The sequence below is a fragment of the Agaricus bisporus genome, assembly GCF_000300575.1.
Source record: "Agaricus bisporus var. bisporus H97 unplaced genomic scaffold AGABI2scaffold_4, whole genome shotgun sequence".
Lineage (NCBI taxonomy): Eukaryota > Fungi > Basidiomycota > Agaricomycetes > Agaricales > Agaricaceae > Agaricus > Agaricus bisporus.
Genome location: NW_006267367.1, coordinates 1733507 through 1755171, shown reverse-complemented (window position 1 = coordinate 1755171; position 21665 = coordinate 1733507). Strand labels below are relative to the sequence as shown.

General features: G+C 46.4%; 10 protein-coding genes across 10 annotated transcripts; 6 read left to right on the top strand and 4 right to left on the bottom strand.

The window, feature by feature from the left end:
* Nucleotides 1-2205: 2205 nt before the first annotated feature.
* On the top strand, nucleotides 2206-3772 carry AGABI2DRAFT_117354 (actin-1; the record flags this gene model as incomplete). The annotated part of the gene is made up of 9 exons (XM_006460338.1): nucleotides 2206-2229; nucleotides 2284-2320; nucleotides 2372-2377; nucleotides 2427-2454; nucleotides 2504-2572; nucleotides 2626-3222; nucleotides 3276-3347; nucleotides 3410-3693; nucleotides 3762-3772. The coding sequence occupies 9 exons, from the start codon at nucleotides 2206-2208 to the stop codon at nucleotides 3770-3772; spliced, it is 1128 nt and encodes a 375-aa protein (XP_006460401.1).
* Nucleotides 3773-4053: 281 nt separating this feature from the next.
* Nucleotides 4054-5401, bottom strand: AGABI2DRAFT_192125 (hypothetical protein). Its single transcript, XM_006460337.1, has 4 exons — nucleotides 5143-5401; nucleotides 4730-5086; nucleotides 4474-4666; nucleotides 4054-4423 (listed from the first exon to the last, which is right to left on the bottom strand). The coding sequence occupies exons 1-4, from the start codon at nucleotides 5313-5315 to the stop codon at nucleotides 4118-4120; spliced, it is 1029 nt and encodes a 342-aa protein (XP_006460400.1). The 5' UTR covers nucleotides 5316-5401; the 3' UTR covers nucleotides 4054-4117.
* A 321-nt stretch (nucleotides 5402-5722) lies between these two features.
* AGABI2DRAFT_59687 (hypothetical protein) lies at nucleotides 5723-6172 on the bottom strand (the record flags this gene model as incomplete). The annotated part of the gene is made up of 1 exon (XM_006460336.1): nucleotides 5723-6172. A coding segment is annotated over one exon (450 nt), but the record flags the coding sequence as incomplete, so codon positions are not given.
* Nucleotides 6173-6352: 180 nt separating this feature from the next.
* On the top strand, nucleotides 6353-6948 carry AGABI2DRAFT_135615 (hypothetical protein). The gene is made up of 2 exons (XM_006460335.1): nucleotides 6353-6496; nucleotides 6552-6948. The coding sequence occupies exons 1-2, from the start codon at nucleotides 6431-6433 to the stop codon at nucleotides 6729-6731; spliced, it is 246 nt and encodes an 81-aa protein (XP_006460398.1). The 5' UTR covers nucleotides 6353-6430; the 3' UTR covers nucleotides 6732-6948.
* Nucleotides 6949-6994: 46 nt separating this feature from the next.
* Nucleotides 6995-7381, top strand: AGABI2DRAFT_192123 (hypothetical protein). Its single transcript, XM_006460334.1, has one exon. It carries the CDS (start codon nucleotides 7092-7094, stop codon nucleotides 7260-7262), a length of 171 nt encoding a protein of 56 aa, XP_006460397.1. The 5' UTR covers nucleotides 6995-7091; the 3' UTR covers nucleotides 7263-7381.
* A 3318-nt stretch (nucleotides 7382-10699) lies between these two features.
* AGABI2DRAFT_192122 (hypothetical protein) lies at nucleotides 10700-11591 on the top strand. The gene is made up of 5 exons (XM_006460333.1): nucleotides 10700-10769; nucleotides 10824-10887; nucleotides 11014-11054; nucleotides 11202-11485; nucleotides 11545-11591. The coding sequence occupies exon 4, from the start codon at nucleotides 11244-11246 to the stop codon at nucleotides 11436-11438; it is 195 nt and encodes a 64-aa protein (XP_006460396.1). The 5' UTR covers nucleotides 10700-10769; nucleotides 10824-10887; nucleotides 11014-11054; nucleotides 11202-11243; the 3' UTR covers nucleotides 11439-11485; nucleotides 11545-11591.
* A 958-nt stretch (nucleotides 11592-12549) lies between these two features.
* On the top strand, nucleotides 12550-15043 carry AGABI2DRAFT_117350 (hypothetical protein; the record flags this gene model as incomplete). Its single annotated transcript, XM_006460332.1, has 6 exons — nucleotides 12550-12584; nucleotides 12639-12668; nucleotides 12722-13208; nucleotides 13260-13615; nucleotides 13672-14558; nucleotides 14631-15043. 6 exons carry the CDS (start codon nucleotides 12550-12552, stop codon nucleotides 15041-15043), a joined length of 2208 nt encoding a protein of 735 aa, XP_006460395.1.
* A 69-nt stretch (nucleotides 15044-15112) lies between these two features.
* On the bottom strand, nucleotides 15113-17279 carry AGABI2DRAFT_192120 (actin-1). The gene is made up of 9 exons (XM_006460331.1): nucleotides 17235-17279; nucleotides 17069-17159; nucleotides 16967-17009; nucleotides 16834-16861; nucleotides 16715-16783; nucleotides 16069-16665; nucleotides 15945-16016; nucleotides 15609-15892; nucleotides 15113-15552 (listed from the first exon to the last, which is right to left on the bottom strand). The coding sequence occupies exons 2-9, from the start codon at nucleotides 17090-17092 to the stop codon at nucleotides 15542-15544; spliced, it is 1128 nt and encodes a 375-aa protein (XP_006460394.1). The 5' UTR covers nucleotides 17093-17159; nucleotides 17235-17279; the 3' UTR covers nucleotides 15113-15541.
* Nucleotides 17280-18373: 1094 nt separating this feature from the next.
* On the top strand, nucleotides 18374-20373 carry AGABI2DRAFT_203434 (hypothetical protein; the record flags this gene model as incomplete). The annotated part of the gene is made up of 8 exons (XM_006460330.1): nucleotides 18374-18434; nucleotides 18486-18712; nucleotides 18765-18791; nucleotides 18846-18972; nucleotides 19026-19096; nucleotides 19162-19425; nucleotides 19478-19796; nucleotides 19857-20373. Coding segments are annotated over 8 exons (1483 nt in total), but the record flags the coding sequence as incomplete, so codon positions are not given.
* On the bottom strand, nucleotides 20347-21608 carry AGABI2DRAFT_192118 (hypothetical protein). The gene is made up of 4 exons (XM_006460329.1): nucleotides 21346-21608; nucleotides 21188-21286; nucleotides 21034-21103; nucleotides 20347-20971 (listed from the first exon to the last, which is right to left on the bottom strand). Exons 1-4 carry the CDS (start codon nucleotides 21543-21545, stop codon nucleotides 20432-20434), a joined length of 909 nt encoding a protein of 302 aa, XP_006460392.1. The 5' UTR covers nucleotides 21546-21608; the 3' UTR covers nucleotides 20347-20431.
* Nucleotides 21609-21665: the final 57 nt, after the last annotated feature.

Below are 21665 nucleotides of genomic sequence, written 5' to 3'. Positions count from 1 at the left end.
TAAGTCATAGAGAATTTGGGTGAAAGAAACTGAAGGAGAAAGCGGAAGACCAGTGCCCGTGTCACGGAATGCCAGCTCAATAGTTCTCAGCTGGGAAATATTGGAACATAATTCATTGGGACCAGATATTGAAGCCCCGGAAGTTTCCACAGGAGTTCCCCCAGGACGCAAGAGTAAACGTGGCGCGGCCATCGCCCATTCTTGAGAGTTAAGCAACGAATTCTGCAGCAGCGATGCTTGATGCATCTCACTGGCATACTGGCAAACTAAGTGATCTTCTTCCTCGAGATACGTAGCCTGCTCTCCCATTGATCGAGCTTCTTCATAATCTCGCTCGTCCTGTCGTATAAGATAACGCCTCGCTAAGAGAGTCGCCAGAATCAGTTCACTGCGAGGGCTACCACGTACGAGGGCGGGATCGCCCATAATAGACTTTTCAGGCAAATCTCGTAGAAAGTATATCCAGCCATTTAATGTCGAATCCTGTGATCGTTATATTTGTCTCTCGCTGACCAGCTTTGAATTTGAGCACTCACCGGGATGATATCACTAGTGATTGACGTCGTCAATGACAAGGGTTTCTCGCTGGACTAGATTCGTATTTGAATTATAGCGCTCAGTAGGCGGTGGAGAGCGACTTACAGACTCAAGTTTTAACGACTCTGAGCCCTTGTCGTTTTGTGCTGCGGAGGACGTCAAATCCATACGTAAGATGCCAACTCTGTCACTCTGTAGCCAGTGCGTGAGCGCTACTGCCCGTGAATTTCCGAATGCCCATATCTTATGAGCAAGCAATAACACCGACTCATGGAAAAGGTTTCAATTTCCATTTAGCTTTATCACTAAAATAGGAGGATCAACTCATCATGATCAGGTTAGAGTGACGGGAAATAGGCGGTTGAAATTCGCACGGGCTAATTTGCCCTGCTAATTTGCCGCTAATTTGCAGGGGTCCCAGTGAGGACTGTTTTTCGGATGTGAAATAGAGTGAATTTCGGCCACTTCCACAAATCATTTGGAATAGAGATGAAAAATGGAGATACAAAATTTTTGAGCTCGGTTGCCTATACATTACGCACAACACTGATAACCTTAACTTTCCTAAACTATGCTCCCTAGTGTCATCGAAGAACTTGATAATCTTCGTCTATCTCTGGCTTCCTTACCCTCTAGTCGTCCTCTTCCTGATGTGTCGTGATCTCAAACCTCGAGCTATGAAGCACTGGAGCACCTCTTCTTTAGATCCGGAATGGATTGAGGATATTGGTAAAGGCCGTGCAGTCAATCGGGCCCTAGAGACTGCTCTTGATACTCTAAGTTCCCAGCCCTGGATCAGCTTCCATGCGTTGACAGGCCACTATCACTGGAACTCGGTCAACAAAGAACATGCGGGTAGAGACGAATATAAGCGCAGCTACCACAGTTCTCGACGACGATGAATGGGTGTATTGGAGGAAGGTTCGACAGCTTTCAAATTCACTCAAATTCACCTTGATAATGTAATTCGCACGTAGTTTTTTTGAATTTCACGAGCAAATTAGCGCTAAATAGGAAACTGCAAATTAGCTGCAAATTTGGGGCGTGAATTTGACCGGTCGTAGAGCCTGTGAAATTCACAAGGGGAATTAGGAGCCCGGGGCTATTTCCCGTCACTCTAGATCAGGTGCAGGTGAGTGTCCTTTCCCCTCCCCCTTCTCACTGGCTTAATGATTGAATTTCTTCAAGTTCCTCAACCATTTCACAACAACTTCTCATACCTCGAGTGTTGGGATGATCGGCGTCGAAATTTTTCAGACGATCCCTATGATGATGTTGGCGAGTCACTAGTCATGCCGCATCCATTGAACGCTGTGCTAATTCCCGTTAGGTGAGGAGTTGGAGTTGGCCGCTTATTATGAAGTAGTACGACTGTCCGCAGACGCTGCGGCGCGGTTCGAGCGCAGTCCCGCTGCAAACACTGTCATGGCACCGTCCTATGCAGCATTCGTCTTGGCGCGGTAACAATCGCCGTCTACCTGTACTAAATTGTGTCTTGGCCATCAAAGATATTCGGCAGCAGCGGGGCATACCCCTTTCTGAGCATATTCCGTACACTCCATCCGTGCGGACCATCAGCGGGCACATGGCTGCGCATCTCTCCGCTTGTATATAAACATGCTACCATCGGTATGGATAACATCCCTTCTCTTCAGCGCATAATCAACCATGGAAGACGAAGTCGCTGCCCTCGTATGTCCTCTTTTGTCTCCTCACATTACGCCCGTGTTGACCCAGTTCTCCCAGGTAATTGACAATGGCTCCGGAATGTGTAAAGCAGGATGTGCGTGTTCTTGTTTTATTCTTGACATATTTTTGCTGACATGATGTGTAGTTGCTGGTGCGGTAACTCTGATAACACCTAAATTATCAGCGCTCATTTTCTGTAGGCGACGACGCGCCTCGCGCCGTCTTTCCGTATGTTTGCATATCTATCAAAGATTTTCTCGTCTGACGCTTGGACCAGTTCCATCGTTGGCCGCCCGCGCCACCAGGGTGTGATGGTCGGTATGGGTCAAAAGGATTCTTATGTCGGGTAAGCGGTAATCCAAAAAATCCCGCGGTTAGTCCACCGACCACATTTACTAGTGATGAAGCTCAATCGAAGCGTGGCATACTCACCCTCAAATACCCAATCGAGCACGGTATCGTCACCAACTGGGATGATATGGAAAAGATCTGGCACCACACCTTCTACAATGAATTGCGAGTGGCTCCAGAGGAACACCCTGTCCTTCTCACCGAGGCTCCTCTCAACCCCAAATCTAACCGAGAGAAGATGACTCAAATCATGTTCGAGACCTTCAACACTCCTGCATTCTACGTCTCCATTCAGGCCGTCCTATCTCTCTATGCTTCTGGTCGTACTACTGGTATGGTCCTCGACTCAGGTGACGGTGTCACCCACACTGTTCCAATCTATGAAGGCTTCTCACTTCCTCATGCTATCCTCCGCTTGGACCTTGCTGGCCGTGATCTGACCGACTACCTCATCAAAAACTTGACGGAGCGTGGCTACCCTTTCACCACAACCGCTGAGCGGGAAGTTGTCCGTGACATCAAGGAAAAACTTTGCTACGTCGCTTTGGATTTTGAGCAGGAGCTTTTGACTGCCGCCCAATCTTCATCCCTGGAAAAGAGTTATGAGCTCCCTGACGGTCAAGTTATCACAATTGGCAATGAGCGGTGCGCCCGATTCATTGACCTTGTATAAATTTGGACTAAACTTTATCTATAAGCTTCCGTTCCCCCGAAGCGCTCTTCCAACCAGCACTCGTCGGTCTTGAAGCCGCTGGTATCCACGAAACCGTGTAAGTATCACACATTCAACACCGATCTATCCTCGTCATCCTCTCTGACCGCTTCCACACAGATACAACTCGATCTTCAAATGTGATCTTGATATCCGTCGCGATCTTTACGGAAACGTTGTCATGTCTGGTGGTACAACCATGTTCCCAGGTATTGCAGATCGTATGCAAAAAGAGTTAGTAGCCCTCGCACCTTCGAGTATGAAAGTGAAGATTGTTGCTCCTCCTGAGAGAAAGTACTCGGTTTGGATTGGCGGTTCTATCCTGGCTTCGCTTTCAACCTTCCAAAACCTATGGTGTTCGAAACAGGAGTATGATGAGGCTGGTCCGGGAATTGTTCATCGCAGTACGTACTTTTAATATTCGTCTTGTGAATGAGGATGCTGATTGTTTTTTTCTTCTTTCATCCTGTAGAATGCTTCTAGATGTGCAATTATTCCGAATTATAGAGTGACGGGATGACTCCGAGATCGTTGATGTAGTTGATATCTCAAGCTGGCTTACCGTTCGATGCATTAGAAAGAAACGTCTGCAGATTTATCGTTTCTAATATGATTATTAAAGTGAAGTAAATCATTCGTGAAGTTTGCCGCTGATTGAAATGATACATGACTATACCGGGACTCAGAAGGAAGCACGCAGCCTGAAGGTTTCTTCCTGCCAAAACGAGAATGCGCGACAAAGAGGTATGACAAGCCTAGGCGTTCGTCCAGTTCAAAAAAATTGCAGTAACATGATACAAGAATACATTAACACGAGTATACCCATCATCATTTTTGCTTCGAAGAATCCTTGTCTTGATCTTTCTGCTCCTGCATGCTCATCTCTATAGCACGTGCAATAGCTGCCTCTTCATCTTCTTCATCCTCGTCATCATCTTCATCATCATCAAATTCATCGTCCTCCATTTCAACATCTTTCTCTTCCGACATAGCCAAAGCTTTCCGGAGCTCTTCGTCTTCATCCTCCTCTCCCGTAGGAGGTTGTGTTGTTGATTCGGTGGGATTTGGTTGTGATGTTGTCGCCGCTTCTGCTGCTTCCCGGGCTTGTGCTTCCCGCATCGACATACGAAGAGCCTTCGTGACATTTTGATTAGCAGTCTGGAGAGAATTACTACCCCACTTACCATAGCTAGCTCTGGGTCCACATTAGGATCAACACCAAATTCATATTCATTTCCATTGCTTGAACTAGGAGCGGGTCCATCTCGAGGCATGAATTCATCAGGTATACCCGCTCCCCTGTCAGCAGCTAATATCGCTGAATTTGCTATTTGTTCGGATAATAACCGTGTGCTCGGAGGGATTGTCACGAGGTGGCTATCTCGAGAACAATCAATTTAGTACATGTCAATGACTTAAAGGAGGGAGAAAGTCACGTACGAATTATCACTGCTATTCGCACTTTCCACAAATGTCCGAAGTACCGTCTTCCCGTCTTCTCCAGCTTCCTCAATCCCATCACCAAAACATATAACATCAATCGCAACGTTGTTTTTCTTCAGTTTCTTCGCAAGCCTGACCATAGCTTTCTCATCCGCTGCTTGACCATCAAGAGGTGATGCCACAAAGACGATAATACGTTGACGTAAATTCTTGTTTTCTCGATGCTTCAACGCAAGCTGCGCAACCGCAATGGCAGTAGGAATATCAATCTCTCCACCGATCTTCGAAGTCGCTACGTGTAAGCCTTGTAAAATCTGACCAATGTCTTTGGTATGTGTTACGAGGACTTCTGGACTAAACATTTCCCTTAGCTCAAACTGCGTCGGAAGAGCCACAACAAGGAAACGAACCCTTTTCCTGCCATTGTCATCACACCGACAGTATTCTCTGGGTTTGAGTCGATTTTCGTTTGGAAAACGTTTGTGACCGCATCGGATTGAGCATGAAATCTTGTTGGTTGGTAATCGCCGTTTCGCATGTACTCTGAGTTGTCTATGATCATCATCGTTGCTTCGAGCGGCATGCTGGGCAGGGGTTTTCAAGGAAGACGGGGGTAGATAATGAAAGGGTATTTGAATGATCAATTTCAGTGATGACGCGTTCCGACGCGCCTAAATGTTTGGCCGTGTTTGGCGTTGAACATCGCCATGTTATATTTAACATACGTATTTCAGGCATTTTGGCCGAATCTGTGGTTTTGGGCGACAAGTCGGGTCCGAATTCATGCCAGCCGGTCTGCAGCTGGATATGATGCATAATTTCAACACTTCTGGGGTATTTGATCCACTTTTGGAGGCCGTGTCTACAAAACCGGACAAAATAACTGAGGGCGACGACGGTTCGGACCAAAGCATATTTCTTTCAAACTAACGAAAACTACAGAAAGAAACAGAAGGACCCAGCCTCCCCCGCGATAATCTCTTGCTCCTACACACCGACGTGGATGAAGGGCATCCAACGATAAGGTGGGTAATTTTTCTCTCTCATCCTGCGCACCGCCCTGTTTAACCCTTCCGCAGCCTTCATAATGTCCACACTCTCATCCGTGATCATGGCCTTGTATACCTCCTCGGTGACCATAGGCGCGTCATCATCAGCCATACTCCACAACGTCCCTATTACTCCCTTGAAACCGGCCGCCATGAAGCCCCCAGCAAGATGGATAGATTCATTGACCAGTGCTTCGTCGCCTGTAGCCGTCTGGCACGCAGACAGGAGTGCAAACTGTGCGGACTTCAAGTCCTCGTTCAATATCCTTCGGAGACTTAGGTCCCCATCATTCAGCATCAAGTGACTGTCGAGTGGTTGAGTTGCATGCTGAACACCATGGCAAGCAAGATGTACAAGGTGAGAGGAATTCATGGCGTCGAGGACAGTGGTAATCTGGGCATCGTCATCTTTGATTAATCTCAAGTCAATGGACCGATTTTTGCGCGCAATGTCCTCCAGCCATTCCAATTCCGTCTCTACCTTGGGCAGTGCTAGATAATCGCGCTCTGGATATGTAATCATCCCGACTGCTGACAATCGGATCGCCTTGGGGTCATTTGGTATAGATAGATTTGTACGAGCTTTGACGAGGGCCTCCAGCGTGTAGGTATACGAGGAAATGTAAGGAGACGCCAGTGGTGCAGCAGCATGCAATGGAAGATGGACCAAGCTTCCAGTGGGGCACCACCAGATCCGACCGGATTCGATGCCATTCTGTTGGTTTTAGATAAGTCCAGTAAGGGTGATTAGATTATTTCTATCAGCTTACTCTCGAAAGATTCTCGTAAACTGGCTGAACGATTTTTTCCCATATCCAGTTCAGGACTTCGTCAAAGCCTTCAAAAGCTTGGTCCTGGCGCCGCTTCCCTACTCCACCTGCTCTTCCACCGTCGCCCTGGGTAGATCGCTTTTCGAGCACCTTATTATGATGTCCCAACAACCTCTTTAGTGCTCGACATTGTGTCTCGATTTCGCGGGGCGGCGCCCCCGGTAATTGCACGAGAGAGGGCTCCCGTGTATCATGATTCAACACAATCAATGCCCGAGTCGAATTCGTAACTATGTCACCAGAAAGCACGATCACTGGTCCGTCTCTTGCAGCTGCAGCCAAGCGTGAATACGGGAGGGAAAGAAAAAGGGTTTCAAACCCTGGTTTCCTCCGAATTTCGTTCAGAAGGTCTCGATACTCTAAAGTTACCCTGAAATTATCCGTTCCGAAGGGAATATCCTCATTTTGGCTTGTCTTCGTGCTTCTATACGATGATGATTTTTGTAAGTCTACCGAGAGATCTTCCAGTTTCCTCGCCAGATGTGGATATTTATCTACGAGACCCAGAATGCTGGTTGTCCTCATCTGGAGAAGCTGGCGATACGTGATGGACAAAGTTTGTTCCAAGTATTCGATAGCACGACTGGGCGGGCGACCAAACTTGAGCGTCGCGGCGGCGGCTACCTCACCGAAAAGATGGATGTGACGTGATTTTGCAGCTGTATACTTGTCTGCGATCTTTATCCCCATCTCAACTTCTCCCTTTTGGCTCATCAACGAAAAAGCCAAATCAAAGGCATCCAGGCATTCGGGATCATTCATCTTCAATGCTCCGATCCCCCTCAAAAATAGATCGCCTGGCGTTGGAAACGATTGAGACATTGATGATTCCGCCAGCTTCTCCCTTACTTCTGGCAAAGTAGAAATATAGACTTCGGTTCCCTGATGGATTGGCACTTTCCCCGCTATTGCTAAATCGGCAAATATTTGAAACCAGAGGACAGAGAGTGCTAGTCTGCCCTCAGATTCCGTGTCAAGAGCGTGTGCCTCTCCCAAAGCTATCACGATGGCTGCAAAGCGTGGATCCGACTCATCCACCATGCCAATTGCCTTGCCGAGTAAAAGTAGCGCTGGAGCTAGATCATCTTCGTTGTAGCCATGGATGGAAATGCGCGTCATATAAAGATGAGCAAGGGTGAGGACAGGGTCAACGGCGTTCTCTGGATCATACTCCATCATCTTCGTGAACGCCGCTCGGCAACAATCTTTCGAAATTTCGAAGTCCTGCTGGTTTTCATGCCTCCGATAACATATTTGGTAAATTCTACCTAGTCTTTCATCCGCCAACGCAGAGGCTCTTCCCTGTCTAGATCGTGCCTTCTCGAGGATACTGATCGCAATTTCAAAATCGTTGGAGTCGTGATATTCTATATATCGCCAATTGAATATATCACTAATCCAAGAGTCCCAATCGTCGGACCACATTTCGTTATGTTCGACGTAGGACTGAACAACTGCCTGTAGCGACCGGTATATTCGAGAAGCTATAGAGGGTCCTAGATATTCCATCGCTTGATACATCACCGCTTTGGCTCTACCCCGGAGAAGGAATTGAAGCCATAAGAAATTCTGAGCCCTTTCGTCCTCTACAACCGAGGGAGGATGATGCTGAGCATACTCGAAATGGCTCATGATAATGGTTATGACCAGGGGGAAAAAGTGTGAGGTGAATGTTTCTTCCTCGTCGCTGAACTCCAAATGATACATTAGCGTGGCGGCCGTAACAGCATAATCGAAAGCCTCTCCAAGGTCATTTTCATCTCCAAGATGTTGGAACAACATATAACGACGCCAGCCAAGAACCAAACAAGCAAATGCGTATGTATGAATATCTTCTATATTTGCCAAGTCTCCTATGATGTAGGCAATGCTCTCCGAGAGCTGGGCGGGGTTTGTAGACGACTTCACGCGTGCCACACGCTCTGGCTGGCTTTTCAACCATACTGCCAGAACCCAGCGGTAGTCAATCCAGTTCTTTAGATTGGTCCAGACGCCATGAGACCATTGCTGTATGAGATCGACATCACGAATTGCACACAACCGGACAAAACGCAGGTACAGGAGAGTATCGCGGAAGAGTAAAATTGGGGATTCAGTGCCGTCGTCGCTGACAGCGATCGAGGTGGAATATAGTTCCGAAAGATTGCAGAGCTGCTGTTTCCTGGTCACTGACAACGTCTTTGGGGGAAATCGATTGAAATAGTCGTAAAGTATATGTGAAAAGGGTACCAACTTCAGGTAGGCCTTGGAGGTTTGCGACTGCCCTTCCAATTTAGTCAAATGGACGGTGCCGGTCATATAATTATCAAACGCGCATTCAAGGTGACCTGCGTGACTCTCAGGGAACTGGGATAAGGTATAGTGAAACGATCCAAGTGAAATGTGGAACTCGGCCTGTTGCTTCTGATCAGCGGCTTGGACGATGGAATCTTGGCAAAACACCACGAAAAAATCTGGAATCCGAAGAACCGTGGCAGCGGCAGCATCCCTGAAGTCGCGTGTGCACTCGTCAAGGCGCCGAAAAATTGCATGTGCTTTATCGTCTTCTGGGGTGAGCACGGAAATGGAAGGAGAATCAGAAGGCTCCTGCCCTTTCAAGGAGGCAGTGGGTCTGGCGAGAGACATCATTCGGATGGGGGCTGTCAAGGGGAGAACATTTTTCGGCTGTTCTTTCCTAATCCGTGAGCCTACGTCCAGCAGATGGTTCAGCACTTCACACTTGTTCAACGAGTAATGTTCCTTTATAATGTTCGCTTCCTCGTAGTCAGGTATGTCGTGGCGCATTACGAAACGAAGGGCCAGAAGACTTGATAGTAGAATTATTGTACTCGATCTGAATGGTCCGAATTTCAAGCATAGTATCCATCCATCGACGTTTTGCACCATGGACTAGGACCGAGTCGTCTCAGCGTTCTGTTATTTGAAAGATCCTCCTCCTGTTGCTCACCGATGAAAAATACGGAAACTTTTTCAATACGATGGCACCAATAGATTCGGCAGTGGGAACATCTTCATTTTCGTTGCGGATAGATGTTGTTGCTTGCTCCGCAGAGGATGAATCGGCCTCCATTCGCAATCAAACACGAACTGGAAAGCCCCGAACACATGGATCGGCATGCAGCACAGAAACATAGGCAGCACTTACGAAATGCTATGAAATACTGCTTTAGAACAGCCGAAGTTGATAAGAGCAAGTAGAGATGGGAGGTGATGGCAACTGGAGCTCCGTAAAGGGTTTACGTTGGGCCTTTTAACATGATGAGCGCAAGATGATGTTCGTTATATAGCTCACCCATGACACCCACTCAGCACTGCAGACATCAAAAGCCACCGAACAAATCAACTTCCTGTTACGCCACAGTCGTTCTCTTCGGCCTCTTTGGGTCGAACCTTTTCAACGGCTACTGCCGCGCAGTGCACACTGCATCCATTCCCGGGAACGTCTGGCCTTGACCGTAAACCAGGGTTTACAGTACTCCAAAGCCAGTTTACTACACTGCCAAACGTCCATGAACCATGAGTTTCTGTATAGAAACGTCTATCAGTAAAATCTTGCGAAGCACTACATCATTTGTGATGCGCAACTTGAATCTTTTGACAAGCTATTCAGCTATCTTAAGGCATGCAATGCGAGCCCGAACCAAGCTGTCCTGCGGTTGCCGAGAAACACTGGCAGTTAATGCCGACCACTACCGTGACATAATCTGCCACTGGCAATCATCGGGGCCACATGAATAGTTCCCCAAGCAGCGAGGCTAGGATTGAAGTCTGATGATCATGACGGACTATTCTAACATGCTCAGTGGGAACCTGAGAAAGTAGGACTTGTGCAGGATTTCACAAAGGAAGTGGACCAGCCTGAGGGTGGGCCGTTGTTGTAACCAATCAAGACGGCCAATCTAGCTATCATGATCCTGGTATGCCTTTTCATAAAGGAGCACATGCGCTACGAACCTGTGCCTGTCACCGAACTTCGCGGGTTCTGCTCTTCTGAGATCTAGTCGTATATAAATTAATCGCTTGTTTCAATCTCGAGTACTGTACACACGGTGATCTTTCAGCACTAGCAAACAAATCCTACTCACTCCACTTGTGCCCCCTCATTCCGACACTGATTATCATGTCTCAAGCAAATGCTCGCACTGACATTAGTACGAGGTAAGGGACCACGATAAAACAGTCTATGAAATCTGAATTGCAATCCGGGATAAGGGCGAAAATGGAGAATAATTCTTTTGATTGTATATACCTCGTGGCAGAAGCCAGACTCCAGTAAGTTTGCCAAGTGTTGATAACCTTGTAAGCTTCATTTTCCGCTCAATACTTGCATATCATCCAGACTCAGGTGGGTACCGTCTCACGAAATAGTAAGACCATGCACAGCATCTTGATAGTTTGCCATAGCCTGCCGAACAACATTGTCGTCGATCCGGATGAGTACGAGTGAGTTCTCTGGCGATTTATCTCCTTCACGAAAGACGAATTGTTGATAATTGTAAACTTAGATGGGATGACTTTCCAAAGACGTGAGCAAGCATTCACCTTATTTATATTTCAGTGAAATCCTGACCGTAATGATTAACCTTCAGGGGGACAAGAGGAAAGTCGGATAAAGTGACTGTTACACCAACCATGCCGAAAACGAAAGCGAAGTCGGTCAACGAGCCGAAGGAAACTGTGGTTAACAAGGACGATGATGCCATACCGAAGTTGAACGAAGAGCCGGGGGAAACTGCGGTTAGCAAGGGCGGCGATGATAAGAAGTCTCAGGAGCAAGGAAAATCAACACCTCCATTTCAGCTGAAGATTAAACCGGTTTCTAAATGATCATCCACGGGGAATTAACTCGAAATATTTCTTGTCATTTCCAATCTGTGTATTCGATTTCTGTTGTCAGTGGCAATGTACTAGTCAAAAATCGCTTTCTTTACCGGGGTATTATAGTTTGCGGAATACCGAAGTGAACGTCTTCAGTTGAACAGTAAATTCCGTTTCTGAGATGAGGCGTGGGAACCCCAGTAACACGGCACTTGCCTCTTTTACTGTTGATCACGTTTGGTTCTGAACGTTCAGGGTCTTTCATACTCATTCTCAAGCCAAGCTTCTAGAGCAGGGATGATATGTCAATTGTTGCCTTTTACTGTCACAGAGAATCGCAATCCGCTGACATGCATCGTGTCTCCCATGAGTTGCAGACAGGAATAAACTCTTTGGATAGAAGACGCACAATAACTGATAAGGATATCCGTAGAAGGGCTTCGACACCCGGATTGTTGGCTCCAAAATATGGCTGACTCCAGTCTCTGCGGATGACCTTCCAAGTGGCATATTGGAGTCTGTGCTGTGCTCCGGTAGAGCGGTGCTTCTAGGCAGTGCTCGACTTCAATTTCCAAGTGACTGCGCGTCGCTTCTTCGAGCTCTTCATCTTCATTTCCGTGTCCTTCTTTTGTTTGTGTAACCTTCAGCCTCGCTGTTTCCCTCAAAATCTTCGACAAAGGTTTCCAAATCTTGCTGGTATGATCATTGACGATTGCCACTCATCAAAATGTAAATCATCTCAAAAATGCAAGATATCGTTCCTTTAGCTCATACCTTTGAATATTTCAAACAACAGAAGCGCTCGTTCTATGCCGAGTGAAACTTTGGGGGTTGTCTGCTCAGTGTTCTTCTCAAGAAACCGTGGATTTCGATACCGTGTTCAAGTTTCCGGCTTTCTGCTATCAGGCCAGGTACAGGCTGGGAACTCGCTAGGCGCTCGAACTTTGTGGGGTCAACCAGTGCTGATACTATACGGAGGAATCAATTGTGCTGTTGAAATGACGCGGACACCGGTCAAGAAGTTCTCAAAAGATCAAAGATCGTGCCAGACTGCATGGCAATTTGTGACTGTCACCGTCGGTTCAAACGTTCACTCATGGCTATATAACAGTCCCCAGGCATGGCATACGACAGATCAACGAGCATGGATGAATTGTATGTCCATTCTCTTTGAATTGACTGTCGCATTCTCATTTAAATCATCCTTAGACGATCATCATCCTTTGACTCTTCATCAAAGTGAGCTCATTTTGCTCGTCAGTTTCTCTCAATTTCTCATCTGCCCTTTTTAGCTATTTCAGACTTCCACATCTCTACGCTCTTATAGTGGGGATCAACACCTATGCTTCTCCTGACTGGTCGGACCTCACTTGCGCCGTGCAGGATGCCGATGACTTCGAACATTATCTCGTGACTCGTCTACATGTTTCCCAATCTAACATCATCAACCTTCGAAACGAAGCAGCAACACGTTCAGCCATCCTCGGCGCTTTCAAAACACTCAAAGATCTCACGTTCCTTACCCTCAAGTCGAGACATAGTATAGATGCAGAAGATATGGGTATCATCATTTTTTTCGCGGGACATGGAACGAGAGGAAAGAAACCCGAAGAATGGAAGGATTGGGTGACCTTCGACGACTATTACGAGGCGTTATGCCCCGCGGATATGGGTCTGAAACAGACTGATAAATCCGATATGTGTGAAATACCCGCAATTCCGGACAGGACTATCGCAGCTTTGGTCAACCAGTTGTCTGAGATAAGAGGTAATAATATTGTTAGTATTTCTTTTTCAATGATTAGAGGATATTGTTGACGGTTCACATAGACCCTGATCTTTGACTGTTGTCACTCTGCTGGCACAAATCGTGGTGGAACAGAAGCCGATCGCGAGGGTTATATCCCTCGATACTTATCGAACCCCCCGCGTCTCCCATTTGATTATGATGATGGGATCATTGGATCTCCCTCGCGTGGCCGCGGAGCGGCTTACCAGGGTGTCTTTGGGAAGAATCAGTCTTCGCATGTCTTGCTCGCGGCCTGTGGAAGAGAAGAACGGGCTTACGAACATCCAGCAAAAAACAATGGCGTTTTCACATATGCATTACTGAAAGTATTGAATGAAGTTAATGTGGAAACCATGACTTATACAAGTCTTATGCATCGATTGAAAATGCCGGTGTGGTAAGTCCTAATTTTTTTTTCATATATGATACTCTCTCTCTGAACGTTTTTGGTAGGCAGAATGCACATTGCGATGGAGTGGAAGTTAATAGACGATTGTTTAACCATCGAATCAAAGGTGGTGACCCGAGTTTGATACCTGGTCTTAAGGTAGATGGTCATTTGAAGATGGACGCTGGTATTGTTCAAGGTGTGACTGTTGGTTCTGTTGTCGAGATTCATGGATCAAACCTATATTCCATTCAACAACAACCAAACCTTCCATTCACTACACTCATAGTCACTACGGTCGACGATAATTCTTCGACACTCAAACTTCCAGAGTCCTTAATCAACGTACTCCCACCTCGTTGCAGATTATATTGTCGAATCATCCAACGCCCTTCTAATTCTCTTTCCATCTCCTCCAACGACATGACTTGGCTCGAATCAATATACACCAAGAAATTTTGTACAGCGCACTCGGTATCCATAGTCCCAAACACAAATACAGCCGATCTCGAATTGACGCTCAAAGATGACACCGTCTTTATCGACCACCATTTTCCTCTCGCAGCCAAACACTTAGGCACACGTTCTCCCTTCAAAATCCAATCAAACGATATACAAATCCTACACAACCTCATCCAACACGTCATCCATTTCCGCTATCACCTCTTACGCACCAATCCCAATTCCAGCAAGGACAACGACCGCGACGACGACGGCCTGGGCGGAGGTGGTATCAAAGTGACACTAGACATGAGAGAGCTATGTCACCAGAAACAATGGAAATATGGAAAATCCGTGATTGAACCTCAGATCGGCGCAAATGTTTTTGAAAAAGACCCAGGGGTGGTTATTGTTGATGAAGACAAGATGTACGGTCTCATCATCGAAAACCTAACATCTCTTCCTCTATATCCTCATTTATTCTATTTCGACCCTAGCGAACTATCCATCAGTCAGTCTTTTTTCATTATTCCAAACCACCGAACCACCAATAACTAACTGACTTTTCACTAAAAAAAAAAAGCTTCATGGTACTCCCCACCTCTAGGCACAGGTCCCTCATCGGGCCATACTACTACTACTACTACTACCCCCAAAACCGACATCATCCTCCACCCTAAATCCAAATTCTCCATAGGTTATTCAGAAGACGGTCTAGACCCTTGGCATTTCTACATCCGACCCGGCGAAATCAAAGACGTTGGATTCTTCAAATTATTCTTAACGACCACTCCCTCAAATCTAAATAACATAGTCCAAGAGAGTGTTTATACTCCTCCTCCTCCTTCTAATACAAGATCGGACTCGATTAAACGTGAACAAGAACAAGAACAGCGACGACAGACTTTAGATGAATCTGAATTTAAAGATGAGGTTTGGGATACGGTTGTTATGACTGTGGTACAATTTGAAGCTGGAGGTGCTGTTGATTCTTAGCGTATATACTTGAATGAATGTTGGCACGAAGACTTTAAAGTAACCTGTCTGTATGGGATTTACTGGCTGATTCACGATTCGACAAAGCTACCTTCCCAAACCACCAGTCCAGCCTAAAGCAATCCATTCACAGGCGGTGCGATTAAACCAAAACCCAACCAAACTACCACACTCAAAAAGTAAATCACTCAATCTAAAACCCACAATCCTTCAACCTCATTCCCATTCACACTTTCAAAATCGCATGAAATAAAAAAAAAGAGCTGATCTAGCGTAACCTTTTCATTTCATAGAAGACGAAAAAGAAGTAAAAGAAGAAAGAAAGGGGGGGTCCGTCATCTAACAATCAAACACAAATGAAAGAACAACAAGCTTCATTAAAAAAGAACCAAAACTTAGTTCCTCGAGAAAAAACCACCACCACTTCTTTCTTTCACCGCTCTTCCTAAAACAGTAGCGGAAACCCAAGGACTTTATTTATCATAAAGCACCATCAGCTTAGAAGCACTCTGTTGATATTGTCATCAGGAATCCATTAGGCAACCCATTGACTATCAAAACTTACTGCGGTGAACAATTCCAGGACCAGATTCGTCATACTCTTGCTTCGAGCACCACAAATTCTGGAAAGTCGAAAGCGAAGCCAAAATCGAACCACCAATCCAAACAGAGTATTTCCTCTCGGGAGGTGCAACAATCTTGACCTTCATACTCGAAGGCGAGAGTGACGTCAACTCTTTTTGCATACGATCCGCAATACCAGGGAACATGGTGGTACCACCGGACAACACGACGTTTCCGTAGAGATCACGACGGATATCAAGGTCACACTTGAAGATCGAGTTGTAACTGCGGAGCCGGTTAGAAAAGTTCGGCGGCAAATAAGGGGTTAGGCACTTACGTAGTTTCGTGGATGCCGGCGGCTTCAAGTCCGAGGAAGGCGGGTTGGAAAAGGGCTTCTGGCGCGCGGAAGCTTATCGATGAGGTCAGTCCACGTGATCTTAACGAGGGTCAGATATGCATACCGCTCATTGCCGATGGTGATAACTTGACCATCGGGAAGCTCGTAGCTCTTTTCAAGGGCAGACGATTGAGCAGCGGTCTGCAGTTCCTGTTCGAAGTCGAGGGCGACGTAACAGAGCTTCTCCTTGATGTCACGAACGATTTCACGCTCAGCGGTGGTGGTGAAGGGGTAACCACGTTCCATCAAGTTTTTGATAAGGAAATCAGTCAAATCACGACCGGCAAGGTCAAGACGGAGAATAGCATGGGGGAGAGCGAAACCTTCGTAGATAGGAACAGTGTGGGTGACACCATCACCAGAATCCAAAACGATACCAGTGGTACGACCAGAAGCATAGAGGGAGAGGACGGCCTGGATGGCGACGTAGAATGCGGGAGTGTTGAAAGTCTCGAACATGATCTGGGTCATCTTCTCTCGGTTAGCCTTGGGGTTGAGAGGAGCCTCGGTCAAAAGGACGGGGTGTTCCTCTGGAGCCACTCGCAATTCATTGTAAAAGGTGTGATGCCAGATCTTTTCCATATCATCCCAGTTGGTGACGATACCGTGTTCGATCGGGTACTTGAGGGTAAGAATACCACGCTTCGATTGAGCCTCATCGCTGGTCAAGGCGTGAGCGCTGATAAACTGATGATTTGGGCTACACGTACCCAACGTAAGAATCCTTTTGCCCCATACCAACCATCACACCCTGGTGACGAGGACGACCGACGATGGAACTGGATTATGTCTCAGATAGGGACATTTGTACATAAAGACGCGTACGTACGGGAAGACGGCACGAGGAGCATCGTCACCTGTAGGATGTGAGCGATTGATACTTTACGAGTCAATGAGACTTGTCGCACCAGCAACTAGAATATCATGTCAGGAAACACACGTAAAGGAGTGAACAAAAAGACACGCACAGCCGGCCTTGCACATTCCGGAACCATTGTCAATGACCTAGGTGCGCCAGGTGAGAAAGGGGCACTAGGGAGGTGTACAAGAGCTAGAACACGTACGAGAGCAGCGACTTCTTCTTCCATTGTTTGTTATTCGTGTGTTCGTAAAAAAAAGGGCAAGCAAGAAGAGAGAAAAGCGATGTGTTTGTAGCTGGATGGATATATAAGCGATTGGGGACGATGCGCAGCAGCAAAGGCTGTGTTTAGCGGGCAAAGAGACACACACCTGGGACTCCGGCCTTGGTTGTGGATGAAGCAGCGCAGAGACGAGTTGCGCCGTTATCCGATCCTCTTCAGGGCAGGCGCGTATGTAATACTCCGATCCTCCACCTGATCAGCACAAACTTCACTTCTGCGATCTCGCCAATACGATATCGCAGCATTGTTCAATTCACGGTTTGACCTAGTTACATTTATAATGTTACTTCTTCAACATGACAAGAACTTCAATTTATTGACTTTCTCGACACCGTAATACATCACCTCAGATGAACGTACACCACGGTTTATACTGAGAGGCAGAATAGAACCCCTGGTTGACTCTATTTCCAGGAATCTGATACTACATGACAATTGCACATGGTGGCGCCGAGTGTATGTCATTTATCACTGCCAACTTCAACCCCGAGGAAAGAAGTCTTTCGCGAGCACGGAACGTTTGTCAAGCGACATCAAACGAAAATATCTCCTCTCTAATGAGAAACGAATATCGCTCATTACCTTCAGCTGAGTAGGAGAGCGAGCAACTTCAAAGCCCAAAGCGAGATAACAGAACTATGTTGTCATATAGGTAGAATCTCTGACAATTTCATGCCCAGCGTTATTCGGCAAAGCCATTCACCTGCTGTAGATTCTTGATGAGACAAATGATGGCCGGCAATCTTTAAGCGAATGAAGAATGCTTAGCAACTTGAATGAGACGCTCTAATGTATGTTGTGCAATGAGCAGAATGAAAATCGATACCACAGAGCCGACCAGAAAGCATAAGGTACTAGACGAAACAACTTGAATAAACGAGTAGGAGGGAAGGACGTTTATAACTTGGAGGTAACCTGGGGCATCTTCTCTCGGCTAACTTCTCGTGTTGAGCGGGGCTTCGGTTAACAAAAATGGGGTGCTACCCCTCGTGGGGGCAACTCGTATCATGCCCAGGTTATTGCACTCTTGGCAGAGAAAGTGTCTGCATAAAATACGGAGAGACTCACGCGGAGAATTTTACATACCAATAACATTCAGTGGCGACAGTGGACGTATGTCGTCGCAACACGTGAGCAACAAAGATGGAGGATGGGTTTCCTAAAGGAGATACTAGCCGGCTTTAAACCTGGATTTTTTTTTTATGAATGACAGGTTTCCTCGTTGACCATGGACGTCATCTTTGTGCCGCTGGCCAACGTCGCCGGCGCCAGCCTCGACCAGGTCAAGGTATGCCCTGCTCGCTGTTTGCGCCGACCACCACTGACACGCACTCTCTAGTTGATCTTTTGCTTGCTTGTCGCGTACCCACTTGGCAGTCTCTTTGTCCGCATCCCGTCCAGCAACCCAGCGCTCAGACACGCGTTCCATATCGTGGTCTCCCTCATCATCTTCTTTCCCATTCTCCAGATCTACTCCGCGTTTTTCCAACTTCTTGCAGGCATCCTTGCCACGTATTATATTGCCAAGTATGACCACAGCAAGCACATGCCATGGCGAGTTTTTGCGTGAGTTTCTATCTCATATGTCGCGTTGCATTATCGCTCATGTTCTATTCAGAATCACCATGATTCATTTGACTGCCAAGTAAATGCCTCTTCCTCAACATGTTCAATATCACACCTAACATCATGTCCATAGCCACGCCATTCGTGCCATCTACAACCTCAGCTATGAAACCGTCGAGGTTACGGGTCCTCAAATGGTGCTCACGATGAAGCTCACGACCTTTGCTTGGAACGTCTTTGACGGTCGTCGTCCCTCCGATGTAAGCCTTTCCTTGGTCTTCACCTCACTATCACCGATATCCCTTCCTAATAGGAACTCGATAAATGGCAAACAGCCAAACGTGTCACGAAATACCCATCCCTTCTCGAATTCCTCGGCTACGCGTGCGTGTCCCCTCCACCTTTCCCGTCAAGAAAATTGACTGATATCAATCAACAATCCCAAATAGATTCTACTTCCCTGGAATCTTGGTCGGCCCGTATCTCGATTATGCAGAATACACAGACCTCATCAACGAAACCATGTTCAAAGACGATGCAGTCAAATCGAAACATAATTCTGGTCGTATGCTCCCACCAGGTCGTAAACGCGCTGCCTACACATGTATGGTCACTGGTCTTGCGTACCTCGGCCTCTTTGTGTTCTTTGGTGGTAAATACTCTTTTGCGGCCGCTCTTAGTCCCGACTTTGCGAAATTATCTTACTGGCGTCGGTATGTTATATCGTTTCTGCCGATTCAACCCACTGTTCAAACACACTTTTAGTTTCCTATTCTTCCAAATTTTCGGCCCCTTTGAACGAACCAAATATTACGCCATTTGGACTCTGACTGAAGGCGCTAGTATTCTCACTGGTCTCGGTTTCACTGGTTTCTCATCCAGTGGCTCACCAACTTGGAATGGAGCTGCCAATGTTCAAGTTAAGCAGATCGAACTCCCACCAAACTTTAAAGTGTTGTTGGATTCGTGGAATATGAAGACGAATGTCTGGTTGAGGGAATGTATCTATAAGAGAGTTGCTCCCAAGGGTCGGAAACCTGGGAATAGGGTTACGATGATTACATTCCTCACTAGTGCTCTCTGGGTAAGTTTTTTGTTTATCATTTTATACGAGGCGGTCTTCTAAATTCTTTTTTTACTGTAGCACGGTATCGCGTCAGGTTATTATCTCACATTCTTCATGGGAGCATTAATCACCTCCGTCGCACGTCAAGCACGTACCTCCTTCCGTCCCTTATTCGTCTCCCCATCCCCTTACGCCTCTCTCAAACCCGTTTATGACGTCCTCAGTATCCTCGTCTCCATCACCGTATTGAATTACGCCGCTGCGCCATTTATGATCGCAACGTTTAGTGATTCTATTCGAGTATGGAGTGTATTGGGATGGTATGGACATATCGTTGTTGTCGGTGGATTGGTGTTTTTTACTTTGGGAGGATCGAAGGTGTTTAGAGGTGTTCAGAAGAGTTGTGGTGTTTTGCCTCCTGCGAAAAATACCCCTGCTAATGGGAATGGTGTCAAGGCTCAGTGATTTGTTATATGCATATCCCTTTTTTAATTCTTTCTATTTTGTTTTTTTGGATCACGGCGAGTATGCCAATGCTTATGTGTCTTATTCTTGTTCGATTTCTTTGCAAATGGGAAAAAACAATGAAGAAAAAAGTCCTCCTTCCTCTATCAACACAAGTGCAAATCGTAAAGTAAAAGAGAAGAAAAAAATTATGCTCCGTGTGTAGCATCACCAGTCTTAGCTTTAGGGTTCCAAGGACCAACATCACTCAACGAACACCCTCCCACACATTCACATTCCCCCCCAAAGTCCTTTGGCAAATTCTCCTTTGAAATCTGTTGCAAAAGCGTCTCCTTATACCCACTCCCAAGTATATCAACCTTCTTCACCGTCACCTCATCCAACCACGGTTTAATCACACTCCAAACCGCACTAAACGCCCAAGGTGCATTGATAATATAAAACTTTCCCATCGTTTCGGGATATCGATCTTGACCGATGGAGGCAGCAGCCATGACGTAATCTTTGACTCTGTAGAAGGAGGTGAGGGACACGTTTTGGAGGTCGAGGATGGTGCAAAAGGTTTCGACGGGGTGACCGGCTTGGGTGGAACATGCGGGTAGACGTTCGCGTTTGGATTTTTCGTATTCGAGGACGAGGTGTTGGAGGAGACGTTGTTCGGAGGTTATGCTGTAGAGAACTTTGACGTCGAGTTTGCCGAGTTGTTCGATGTAGACTGGACGACCGTCCTGTTTGTTGGCAAGAAGTTTTAAGGGATGAGGGGATAGAGATGGTGTTTTGGTGAACGTACTTTATCGACGCCGTGGTAGAATTGAGGATAATATTTGTTCACTTCTGGTTTTTCTGGAAATTCAAAGTTCCTAATCAAATTTATAGATCGTCAACAGGTGTTCAACTCCGGGTTCACAGTAAGAGAGAGAGAGAGAAAGAGAAAAAGAACATACTTGACGATATCTTCAACACCAAAATCCTTCCTCCATTGTTCATTCCCAATCAACATTTCTTTCGCCTTCACAACATCAAACTTCCTCGCCCTCAAAAACCTAAAAACAACCCATCTTAACACCGAACCCAACGAAAAATCACGAAAAAGCAAATTTACCTCAAAAGTGCAGCATCATCCATTCTCTCCGGTACAAACGTTCCCTCATCTACCAATTCCTTTTTGAATTTATCCAACGCATGTTGTTGTGGCACACTCAGATTCCCCAATCTCCCCGGTAAAGGTTTATAATTAGGATCGGTTATACCTTCAGGTAGAGAACTAGCACTGGCAGCTTGTGGTGTTTCTGCATGCGACATGGCAGGTACTGGTGGTGATGGTGGTGTGTGGCAAGAGCAAAACGTTGGAGCAAGCAGATGGCGATAACGGAGACGGTTTATTAGATTGATCGGGACAATCTTAAAACAACCAACAACAAA